The following is a 13,090-nucleotide window of genomic DNA, read 5'->3' on the forward strand; positions in this document are numbered from 1 at the left end:
GTGCCCTCACACTCCGTCGGCATGGCGATGGGGGGCTTCCCCACAAGGACAAGAATGGTGGCACAGAAAGCTTTGGAAGGAAACTCTTGCCAGACAACCAGGCTAGCCAGGCGAAGGCCAGCCTGATTGATGGGCAAAGGAAATATGGGCTGGGGGTGGGAGAGACCGGTTGACCATCACCTGGACTCTCTCATCTTAAGGTCTCTGCTGAATGTTTCCAGCCGTTCAGGACATCGGCCCAGAGAAGGTGGACTGAGTTGGAAGGGAGAAAACCAGAAGGGCGTTTGCTGACTACTCGGCCTGCTCCAGAGTGGATTTGATGTTTAGGGAAGCAGAGATGGGGTAGTAGAACCACAGAATGGGTGGGTGGGCAATGTTTTAAAAAAAGTAAAGTTCCCCCCGCACACGCGTGCTAGTCGTTTCCGACTCTAGGGGCCGGTGCTCATCTCTGTTTCAAAGCCGAAGAGCCAGCGCTTGTCCGAGGACGTCTCCGTGGTCAGGTGGCCGGCATGACTAGACGCCAAAGGTGCACAGAACGCTGTTACCTTCCCACCGGAGTGGTCCCTATTTTTCTACTTGCGTTTTTACGTGCTTTCGAACTGCTAGGTTGGCAGAAGCTGGGACGCGTAACAGGCGTTCACTCTGTTACGCGGCACTCGGGATTCGACCCGCCAAACTGCCGACTTTCCGATCGACAAGCTCAGCGTCCTAACCCACCGAGCCACCGAAATGTTTACTGGGGACTAAAACATGTGAAGAAGAGGACTTGGGTTTGGCGAAAGAAAAGAAGAAATAGGGGAGACGCGACAGCAGTGGTCCCAAGTATTGGAGGGCTGCCACAAAGAAGAGGAGGGGGTCAACTTATTCCCCAAAGCACCAGAAGGCAAAAGACAAAAAACAATGGAGGGAAACTAATCAAGGAGAGAAGCAACCTGGAATTAAGGAGAAACTTCCTAAGAGTGAGGACAATTAACCAGTGGAACAAAAGTTGCCTCCAGAAGTTGTGGGCGCTCCATCGCTGGAGGTTTTTAAGAAGAGACTGTGGATGGCCACTTGTCTGAAATGGTGCAGGGTTTCCTTCTTGGGCAGGGGGCTGGACTAGAAGACCTCCAGGGTCCCTTCCAGCTCTATTCTATTCTATATTCCCCTTGCTTGGGTCTGGCTGCAGCCATTTCTCCTCTGATGGGCCCTGGCTGCTTACAGGTAGTCCCTGAGTTGCAACTATTCGTTCAGCCATCGCCCAAAGTTACAAGGGCACTGGGAAACGTGACTTACAACTGGTCCTCATGCTTAACGGCCGTCGCGGCATCCCCATGGTCATGTGATCAAAATTCAGGCGCTCAGCAACCGTATTCTCCATGGTTGCACTGCGCCACGGTGACGTGGTCGCCCGCTGCAATCAAAATCAAGGGCAGTGTGTGTGTGTAAGAGAGAGAGAGAGAGAGAGAAAGAGAGAGAGAGAGAGAGAGAGAGAGAGAGAGAGAGAGAGAGAGAGAGAGAGAGAGAGAGAGAGAGAAACTGGATTTGCTTAGGGACTGTCCGAGCCGCTTAAGGACTGCAGCGATTCGTTAAAGAACTGCGGCAAAACAAGGAAGAAAAATAGAAAAGCTTTAACACCAAAGTGGCTTAGTGAGGGAAGTCTGGGTCCCTTCCCCCCACTGCCCCCCCACCACTGGGGTTGTAAGTGGAGGACTACTAGTAGTTCACACGGTGTCTGCCATCTTTCGTTGATTTCGTGCTTCCCTTCGGTGGGGGCCTTGCCTTTTAGCTCAGCTCGCTTACTCTGTGGGGTCTGCCCCCCAAAACGACACATCTCCGCATCCACCTTCACAGGCGAAGCTCCCGGGCCGGATCCTGACTCAACCCAGCCTAGTTTAGGGACTCTCCCTTCTCCCACCCGTCCCTGAGCCAGGAAATGGGCCAAAATCATAACCTTTGACCCCCTACGCAGAAACACACACACCCTCCGATTACGCCCCATTTGCAGCCTGTGCCAAAAGCACCAGACTTGGAGTTCGCAAACGAGAGACAAAAATCGCATCCTTGGCCCCAGAAGGCAAAAAAAAAAAAAAACAAAACCAGAGGACGCTCGAGAGCCGAGCGGTGCAGAACTGTTCACGTTTTATTAGTTTTCTAAAACACTCACTAAACATGCGTTGTTGTTTTTTTTTTTAACACTTATCGGTCATGTTTCCAAAAGGTAGTCATGTCGAAGGAGAGCCGAGCGGAGGCAGCCGGGGCACCCGCCAAGGCTCCGGCGGGCGGGCGGAAGGTGCCAACGGACGCACCCTGCCCGGTTTTTAAAAACCTGGCGCACGCCCCTGCCCGGCTGAACTCCCAAGCTGGCGAAAGACATTTAACAGCTAAAGCACTCGCTAGTTGCCGTGTTGTGCCGACATCCTGCTGTCCTGATTTGTTAACAAGGGATTTTAGGGGGAAATGGCTGGCTTGGAAGAGGTGTCCATCTCTCCTACTTTACGAGGGGTGCTGGTAGGTAGGCCTTCCCCCCTCACCCGGGCGGAAAGACCCAGGGGGGAGCGAGGAGGGCCGAGGAAAACCAGGAAATCTAGGTTGGGCACAAAGAGGCTGCTTTGCGCAAAGGACAGAACCGCGCCCGTGTCGGGAAGACCCTGGAGGTCCGTCAGCCAAAGCTGGGCTGGCGAAGTGCTAGTGGCATGGAGGGTGTTTTGCGTTCCCGGTGCGCAGCCTTGACCCACAAGGCCCCTTTCCACGCAGAGCCACTGCCGGGTTGTCACGACTGTGGCTTCTCCCTGAGTTAGCGGAGCGCTTGGGGTGCGCAGGCAGCAAGGAAGCAACAACAACACACACACACACACACCCCACACCCCCTACCCCCGCACACCAGACCCCAGGGCTACCTGCAAAAAAAAAAAAATCACTCTAAAGTAGGGAGAAAGTAGGGGAAGGGGACAGCAAAGCCTCCCTCCATTGGTACGCTGAATGCATTTGCAGCCAAATTTTAAGGCAATTGTCCTCTTTGGTGCTTGGAAGGCTGGGATGGGACCCTTTTGGAGTAAATGCAGTTATTTTCAAGGGAAATAATGGGCATGTCTGAATTATAATTAATAATAATAATAATTTTATTTATATACCGCCCTTCTCCCGAAGGACTTACCTTGTGCTGGGGGAGGGAAGACCTATCTTTTAAGGCTGAAATGCAACTTTTTGTCCCGGAAACGACGATTTGGACTGCAAATGCCCATCAGCCCCAACCAGACCGGAAAACTTGCCAGCGGTTACGAGGATTTTGTTAAGCCCCCAACGGTCCATCCTGTTTCTTACAAGCAAGCAATTTTGGTAAAAGTTTGGGGGGGGGTAGCCTAGAACTAAGGAGAAACTTCCTGACGGTTAGAACAATTAACCAGTGGAACTGCTCGCCTCCAGAAGTTGTGGGTGCTCAAACACTGGAGGTTTTTAAGAAGAGACTGGACAGCCATTTGTCTGAAATGGTATAGGGTTTCCTGCCTGAGCAGGGGGCTGGACTAGAAGACCTCCAAGGTCCCTTCCAACTCTATTATTATTATTATTATTATTATTATTATTATTATTATTATTATTATTACCCCCCACCCTCCACGGAGCAATTGATACCCCCAGAGATGCCTTGCAGATCAAGACACGACAAGGAAGTCCTGAAGCTTAGACATCCGGTAGAAAAATGGTCGTTTGATCGTGTCTCCAGAGAAGAGGCCTGGATTTTCCACTGGCTACGATTATCAGGTTTTCTAAGCCCGAAGGAACTTAGGTTAAATGTTCAAAACCAACCCCGTGGATAGCTGAGCTAAGGAGCCGATTGGGCTTTGGCAACAAGTACAAAACCTCGTGGAAAAACCAGTTGATTTTTTTTTTTAAAAAAAATATACTCTTAAAATGGACGCTTAAGTCTGCCTTCTTAAGCATTTCTTTCTGTACGTTGCCTTACTATTTTAAGAGGGTTTTTTTTTTTTTTTGGAGCTGCAGCCAATTTTTCCTTTTTAATAAACAGCATCGTTTGGAAGAAGCCCCTGTAACTGGAAAATGGCAAGGAGGGGACGTGTCTAGCCAAAATAAGAAACCGTGAATCCATTTTTTAAAATCTATCTCCGAAACAGGAGGATTTAAATTCTTCCGGCGATTTTATTTTTTCTCTTTAATGAATCTGCTTGGCTTTTTTTTTGGGTGGGTGGGTGGGGTGATATAATTTTTTTAACGGGCAAATTTAAGAAATTTGTTGTCGGGAACGGAAACGTTCCAACCGAATTCGTCAAATTGCAGGGGACGTTAAGCAAACAAATCATTTTTTTTATTTGTAAGATTTTATAAGCGGATTTTTATTTATTTATTTATTTATTTTGGAGCTCAGGATTATAGTACGAGGGTGAGCTAGATAAAATACCCTTATTGGAATTACAAGGTAAAGAACAAGAGAACAAGTTTTTGGACTACCCCTTCAAATCTAAACTGAAGATTTACAATGTGGACATAACTGTCTTGAATAAAATTCCTGTCAGAATTTCAAAAAGAGAGAGAGGAGGGGGAGAGGGAGAGAGAGAGAGAGAAAGGTTTATGTTTTCCTAATAGATATTAGGAAGAATTGAAGAATTGAATTGAGGCCTTTGAACGACGGTGCTGGAGAAGACTCCTGCGAGTCCCTTGGACTGCAAGGCGTTCAAACCGGTCAGTCCTAGAGGAGATCAACCCTGACTGCTCTTTAGAAGGCCAGATCCTGAAGTTGAAACTCAAAATACTTTGGCCACCTAATGAGCAGGAAGGACTCACTGGAGAAGAGCCTAATGCCGGGAAAGGTTGAGGGCAACAGAAGAAGGGGACGACAGAGAATGAGGTGGCTGGATGGAGTCTCTGAAGCATTAGGCGTGAGCTTAGATGGACTCCAGAAGATGGTAGAGGACAGGAAGGCCTGGAGGAACGTTGTCCATGGGGTCGTGATGGGTTGGACACGACTTCGCAACTAACAACAACAACAATAGATATTTTGAAGAGAAAGATTCCACTCTGCTGGGACAAACTCGTAGTAAATTTTACCTATCAAGAACAAAGATTCAAACTGATTCTGTAGAAAAAGCTGAAGATATTTTTTGGCTAAAGACAAAATTAACCATGGAACAGATGCAAGAAGCAATGGATCGGCTATTAAGGCAAATTATTGGAAGTTTCAGGTTGATGGACAATTTAGTATTGGTTGATTCTTGGAGGCAGAAAAATGGACTGATTTTCTTACAGCAACACAAATCGTCTTCAAGAATTGCCAAGAATTTGGCAAATTAAAATTCCCAAAGTTGGTATTTTTGCCCAAATAATTTTCAGATCACAATCCACAAAACAAAGATGCCAAATTATAGATGGAGATTGAATAAAACTATTCTACAGAAGGAGATGATTGTGAAGGATTATAAAAAAAGAAACTAAATGAAAATTTTGATGATAATTTGGATAAAGGAAAAGGCTTAATGACTGTTAGGGATGCAAGTAAAGCTCTAATGATGACATAGGGACAAAACTGAACTACACAAAACAAGAGATATTTTGAGTCTGCAAATAAACCAGGAAGATGGTTAGCATAGAAACTAAGAAAAACGATAAAAGAGAAAATTGTAAAAAAAAGTGACACTGTATTAACAGATGCTTATTAAAAATCCCTTTTATAATTTTTACTGCAACCTTGAACAGAGGCAGAAAGTGGATATATAAAAAAATAAAATAAAAATAGATAACTATCTACAACTATAACATTGACCAAAGCTTTCATAAGACCAAAGGCAACTTATAAATTGGCAACTACCTTTGAACTGCTAAGCTTGTAAGCCGCCCTGAGTCTTCGGAGAAGGGCGGGATATAAATGGAATTTAAAAAAAAATAAAAAAAAATCAGATGCTATTAAATAGCGGAAAACAGGCAAAGCGCCAGGTGCAGACGGCTTCTCAAGTCAACGTTTTGAACTTTTACAGCCACTGAAAGATATAATGAATTCCTTACAAAAATGGATCTCGGATGCCTCTGTAGCTGAAGGAAAGTCAAGAAGATGCATTTTTGAGTCTTCGGAGAAGGGCGGGATATAAATGGAATTTAAAAAAAAAATTGTGGACCAATTTCAATATCAAACAATGGCTATAAACTTTTTAAAAGGGACGCGGTGGCTCAGTGGGTTAGAACGCTGAGCCTGTCGATCGGAAGGTCGGCAGTTTGGCAGGTCGAATCCCGAGTGCCGCGTAACAGAGTGAGTGCCTGTTACTCGTCCCAGCTTCTGCCAACCTAGCAGTTTGAAAGCACGTAAAAATGCAAGTAGAAAAATAGGGACCACTCCGGTGGGAAGGTAACAGCGTTCTGTGCGCCTTTGGCGTCTAGCCATGCCGGCCACATGACCACGGAGACGTCCTCGGACAAGCGCTGGCTCTTCGGCTTTGAAACGGAGATGAGCACTGGCCCCTAGAGTCAGAAATGACTCGCACGCATGTGCGGGGGAACCTTTACCTTTACCTATAAACTTTTTAATGCAACATCGTCTGAAAGACCCAAGGAGTTGTTTTTATCCATGAAGTCTAACACTAGCTTTCGCTGATAAAAGTCAAAGAGCCTTGGTGGAGCAGTGGGCTAATGCCTCCTTAAGTAACACCAGCTGCCTGCAATTAGTGCAGGTTCGAGTCCCACCAGGCTCAAGGTTGACTCAGCCTTCCATCCTTCCGAGTTAGGTAAAATGAGGACCCAGATTGTTGGGGGCAATTAAGCTGACTTTGTAATAATGCCGCAAAGCCCTAATAAGCAGGCATATACATAGAATGAAGGCTATTGCTAAGCACATTGATTTGTGCTTCTTAGATTGTAAGCCACCCTGAGTCTTCGGAGAAGGGCGGGATATAAATGGGATTAAAAAGTGAGGGATAATGTGAGAACGGGCTCGCCGTAATGAGAAAACAAGCAAGTTTAATATTTTTGTGTGCAGAGAAAGCGTTTGACAATTTAAATGGGGTCTTAAGACATTTGGAAGATGTGGACTTTGGAAAAATAAAAATTATCCAAGTGGTGAAATGGATTTGCATGTTCTACCAAGGGAGGGAGACTTAACTAAGATGTGTAAAAATTTGTCCCCTGTTGAATTCAGTTCTGGAAATATTGAAGAGATTAGACACAATGAAAAAAAAAATAATGGGCACGAAAATCAATAATAAAATAACTACGTTGATGACTGATGATTCATTTAAATAAAGACCAAAGTGGAAATTAATGCTTTTCCCCCCTTCTTCTTCCCCATTTCCCTACTTATTTTACTTGCATTTTATATGGTGATGATCTCAATAGAATGTGTGTGGATAAAAGAAAATCCTGAATCTTGATGGAAAAGTAGGAGAGATGGACACAGCCCTTGGCCAAATATTTCCTTTGGTTGGCATTTTAAAAAAGGTGGATTTTTTTAATCTTCCTTTCTCTCTTCTTTCTTTCTTTCTTTCTTTCTTTCTTTCTTTCTTTCTTTCTTTTTTTCTTTCTTTCTTTCTTTCTTTCTTCTTTCCCCATATAATCCCTTGGGAGACGCTCAGCAGGATGTCACACGAGAGGTAGTTTTGTTATGGAAATCGAGTCAATAATGTTAACAACTAGAACAAGACATTTTTTTTTCATACACAGGAAAGGAAAACTTTTTATAAAAAAAAAAATTATAATAAAAAGTCCTAGCCCAAAAGGCGGCGCAGTTGAGGTTCATGGGTGCCCACGGGGAAGATTACGATTCGAGGTCAGCCAGCAGCTTCTCACCCAGGCTGGGATGGGGTGGGAGGGAATTGACCTCTAGGCCAATGTTTCTCAACCTTGGCAACTTTAAGCCGCATGGACTTCAAGTCCCAGAATTCCCCAGCCAGCTGTGCTGGCTGGGGAATTCTGGGACTTGGAGTCCATGTGGCTTACAGTCGGTAAATACAGCTTTAGGCTCTCTCTGAAACTGTGGCCAGGAGTCCAGGAAAGAGACCTGGGGGAAGGGTGGCAGAAGCAGGACGGGCTCTGGGTTCTATTTAAATACACATCCCTGAGTTTCGGTGGGCACAGCCCAGGTGACCCACCTGGAGAACTCAGAACCCGTCCCGCCGAGGGCCACCAGGCACGCCGAAGGAGCCTCCGGCAAGCACTGCCATCTACAATACCGCAAAAATCTTCTTTTTTTTTTAAAAAAAACCCCACTTACTAGTCCCTTTTCTCTCTCTCTCTCCCCCCCCCATCTCCTGCCTTGACTGCCGCCACGGACCTTCATCCGGGGGCTCCTCCTTGGTCTCCGCAGACTGGCCGGCGCTGATGGGGTTTGAGGAAGGGGAGCAGATCAAGAAAGTAAGGGAGAGGCAGGGGGCTTTTTTTTTTAGGAAGAGGGGGTGGGGTGTCGGAGGGGGCTGTTTTTCCGCTTTCAGAAATAAAACGAGGGTTTTTTTTAAAAAAAAAACGGAGAAGGGGCCGTTCAAGTTGAGAAAGACAGCGACCGACGAAAGAGAAAAAAGAGTCGGCTTGAAGAACTTTGGAGCGGAATGCCGAGCCCCCTATCCTTGGGAAATTGAAAAGAAATCCCAGGATTGTTTTTTTTTTCTCGGCCACGATGCAGGAGTGGCTGATGGGGCGGATAAAAACGGGGGGCGGAGGGGGAGGAAAGGGAGAATAAAAAAGAGGGACAGGTGGGGTGAAATTCTTCGCTTGCGCGAAAGAGAAGGAAGTCAATCGCTGTCACGTTTGGGGCCGAGCTGCCCTGAAGCCACCATGCCCAACCTCAAGCCACTTGCAGGTGGGCGGACTTCAACTCCCAGAATCCTGTCCTGCTGGCTCCCCCCCCCCCCCACCACCACCGCCAAAAGTCAAAAAAGCCCCGTGGGCGTCAGTTTCTCCCCTGCCCCATGGCAGACACACACCCAGCGAGGAAGGGAATCGCGCGAGAAGAACGGCGTCCTTCAAACCAAAGCCATCTACGGGGATTTTGGGGAGGGGGGGTAAAGGAAAATCCGACCTAAAGTCGCGCTACGCGTCTAAACTACGTTCCTATTTTTCTTCAACCTAATACCTGAGTCCGTAACACCTTTTACATTCAGTTTACCCTGTTTGACAGCTCTCCTCCGGGCCCTTTTGCAGAAGGGCCGGGATGAAGGCGGCGTTTACCGGCAAGGCCAACCGTTACTTCTTGGCTCCTGGCGTCGGCATCATTGACCCCCTTTTTTCCTGCTCGTGGGGCAGGAGAGGAGGGGATTAAAAGCCAGGCCACCAGTTTGCACCGTGGACCCCAGGATTCGGGAACGGGTGACTCCCTTCACTGAGAGGTCTTTTTAAGCTGGAGACCCACGGGCGGATTGAAATTCCCACCTCGAATCCAAGGTTCCGACGCTCGGATTTTTTTTTTTCCGGCCGCAGGGACGGATCGAGCCAAAAGGTAACGGCCGGGCCTCGTGGTGTGAACAGCTCTTTGCGAAAGGAAAAATAAAATAAATGAGAAACCGTAACCCCAAACTTCCCCCCCCCATCCAAATAAAAGAGAGGGAAAAGAAAAAAAAATGGGATGCAAACAAAATCGAGCTTTTTTTTTTTGCCACCTGAGGAAGTAACCGCCCGGTGAGGTATTCTCTTTGTTTTGAAGGAAAAAGGGGATTTTCCTGAGGAAAATTTTTTTTTTACAATGTAGCTGGGGTCCACCGGCGGTTCCGTCGGGGTGACCCACGGAAAGACCCGCCAATCCCAGCCACGGACTTTTACCCGTTCTGTTCTGCCTTGCTGGCATCCGTCAGCAAGTGTCAAGGTGAGCCAGGCCCAGCCAGAAGCACCATCCCAGGGGCAGGTGTTTGTTTTTCTCCGCCCCCTCCTCAAATTCAAGAGGCCAAGGATCCTGGAGCCAGGTTGGGGAGAGGGGTGGGATGCAAGATTTTTGGGGCGAAACCAAGTGGCTAACTTCAGATTATTTTCCTGGCCACTGGTGGGCAAGGAGGGCCCTTCGCCCGCAATTCCTGGATCGATCTCAACCCAGCCGCTTGCCAAGAGATGGGCCAAGCCTTTGCGGGGGGGGGGGGAATTTCCAGCATATGGGGGACTAAGCCATGTTTACATCTCCATACTGTTGTGTGAATACTGGTGCCTGGAACTGAAATAGTAAGAGAAAATTCAGGGGACCCTTCCCCACCACCACCGAGGAAGCACCATCCGTTGAACCCCGGGAATGCTAAATGTCCACGGAGATTCTCCCGTCATCCATGTTGCTCCCAAAGGTGCCTCTTTTTCCAAGAGGCAACTGGACTTCCTGATTATTATTTTTCTTCCTTCGAAGACCTTTCGCTTCTCATCCCAGAAGCTTCCTCCGCTCTTGACAGGAGTTTCGGCGGGGAAGGGATGGATTTCCAGGGCTTTTTTTCTCATAGAAGGCTCAGAACGGAGTTCCGGCACCTTTTTTTGGATGGAACCTTGTAGGGTAAGCAAGGCGGGTTGTATGACGTGTGTGAGTTCCGGCACCTTTTTCTTTTACCAAAAAAGCACTGAGGATTTGTATTCCTGTCTATTGATATCCCTACGGATTCCTTCCACCCCGCCCGGCATCCAGTCGGAGCGGAAGAAGCTTCTGGGATGAGAAGCGAAACGCCTGCGGAGGAACACGAGGAAGTCCAAGTTGCCTCTTGGGGGCAGGGGGCAAGGGACCTTTGGGGAAACCCTGGAATGCTAAGGATCGAGCCCCTTGATACTTGCCCAGCTTTTCCTGTGTGTGTGTGTGTGTGTGTGTGTGTGCGTCCCAAAGGGTTGTGTGTCTGTGAGAAGAATCTGGGGGTTGTGAGCAATGCACGGGGAGTGCCTGTGTGTCAAAGGGTCTCTGTAGGCATCTCTGCTGGCTTTGGATGGAGGGAGGAGACATAATTGCCCCCTTCGCTGCCCTGTTGCTTGGCACTTCTCTAGGGGGAGCGGGCCCCAGCTGGGGTGAGGTTTTATTTTTTTTTGGGGGGGGAGGGAGGACAGGCAAGGCCCCCCCTGGGATGTGCCCTTGAGGTGTGTAGTACAGAACTGGCAGGCATCACTTTCTCCTTGAGGTAGTCTTAGTCGTCAACCCAAACCCCCACCCCGTTCCCTCCCCCCCAGTATAAAAAAAAGGTCTAACACCCCCCCACCCCCCCAAAAAATACACTGTAACTAACATCTTCACATTCTGTAAACTGCAAGGGGACGCCCCCCCCACCCCCAAAGTGGTGAGGCTGGGTTGGGTGGGGGTGGGGACGAAAAGCCGTGCTGGGGGGGTGGGTGGGTTTGAAGATCATACATTCAACTCTGTCGTGAAATAAATATTAAGAGAGGGGAAAAATGAGTCAAAACGAAACCCCCCACACACAAAAACAAAAACCCCTCCCCACGCGCGCACGCACGCACACACACACAGAGACACACACACAGACACAACGACAAACAGCCGGACGGACGAAACGACACTCCTTCCGTCACTAAGGATTCGGCGGCAAGGCTACCCACTGCCCTGCCGGAGGCTGTTGAGGTGGTCCCAGTTGGGTGGGATGGCAGGTTGTCTTCTCCGTTCTTTGCTGGGGAGGGTTGTTTTGTTTGTTTTTTCCAAAGGGTGGGTGGGTGTCACAGAGCTCCTGGCCAGCTTCATTCCTTGTTCACGGAGGCTCTGCAGGAGTGCAGGACGGCCTTAAAGAGGAGTGGGAGCTGCTCCAGAGGGACGTTCACCATTTTTCCTGACAAGGCAAGAAGCCCCCGGTGAGTCGTGACTCTCATACCTGGGCCCGCCTGCATGCCAATTCCAGGAGCCCTTAGACTTATACACTGCTTCACGGGGCTTTACAGCCCGCTCTAAGTGGTTTACAGAGTTGCCCCCAACCATCTGGGTCCTCATTTTACAGACCTCGGAAGGATGGAAGGCCGAGTCAACCATGAGCAGGTGAGAATCGAACTGCTGGCAGTGGGCAGAATTAGCCTGCAATACTGCATTCTAACCGGTAGGTAGGTAGGTAGGTAGGTAGGTAGGTAGGTAGATAGATAGATAGATAGATAGATAGATAGATAGATAGATAGATAGATAGATAGATAGATAGACAGACACAAGGATGGATGGATAGAAAGATATATAGACAGATAGATATAAATAGACAGATATGATATAGATAGATATGACAGACATAGACAGATCTGATAGACATATATAGGTATATAGACATATAATATAGAGATAGATATGATAAGACATACTAGGTAGATAGATAGATAGATAGATAGATAGATAGATAGATAGATAGATAGATAGATAGATATAGATAGATAGATATAGATAGAAAGATATAGATCTAGAGACAGATAGATATAAAGACAGATATGATATAGAGATAGATATGATAGACAGATATAGACAGATGTGATAGACACAGATAGATATGATAGAGAGAGACAGACAGATCTGATAGACATATATAGATATATAGACATATAATATAGAGATAGATATGATAAGACATACTAGGTAGATAGATAGATAGATAGATAGATAGATAGATAGATAGATAGATAGATAGATAGATAGATATAGATAGATATAGATAGAAAGATATATAGAGACAGATAGATATAAAGACAGATATGATATAGAGATAGATATGATAGACAGATATAGACAGATGTGATAGACATACAGATAGATATGATAGAGAGAGACAGACAGATCTGATAGACATATATAGATATATAGACATATAATATAGATATGATAAGACAGACAGATAGATAGATAGATAGAGGTAGACAGAGAGAGCGCAACAGCCCTGAGACTTATATACCGCTTCGCAGAGCTCTACAACCCTCTCTAAGCAGTTTACAGAGCCAGCATGTTGCTCCCCCCCCCAACCATCTGGGTCCTCATTTTACCGACCTTGGAAGGCTGGAAGGCTGAGCCAGTGAGGACTGAACTCCTGGCAGTGGGCAGAATTAGGCCGCACCACACCACCAGGGCTCTTTGGATAACCAGGAAGATGGCTTGATGTGGAGAAGGGAATAGAAACGTCCTCCCCCTCCTAGCCTGGAGAATTGGAGGGCAAGTCGAAGGAGCAACGATGGTGCCGTTGCTTGGTTTAGGACTTGT

The 13,090-nt window shown here is 47.2% G+C and overlaps 1 protein-coding gene across 1 annotated transcript in view; it reads right to left on the reverse strand.

Annotated features, from left to right (window-relative positions):
- Positions 1 to 11,573: 11,573 nt before the first annotated feature.
- Positions 11,574 to 13,090, reverse strand: part of NR6A1 (nuclear receptor subfamily 6 group A member 1) — a gene marked incomplete at its 5' end in the record, with an annotated part of 66,021 nt that continues 64,504 nt past the window's right edge. Inside the window, one exon of the mRNA XM_083375140.1 lies at positions 11,574 to 11,696. Coding sequence (XP_083231266.1) covers positions 11,608 to 11,696 — 89 coding nt within the window. The 3' untranslated portion in view covers positions 11,574 to 11,607. The remainder of the gene's footprint in view (positions 11,697 to 13,090) is intronic.

Source organism: Vipera ursinii (assembly GCF_947247035.1).
Source record: "Vipera ursinii genome assembly, chromosome: 16".
Lineage (NCBI taxonomy): Eukaryota > Metazoa > Chordata > Lepidosauria > Squamata > Viperidae > Vipera > Vipera ursinii.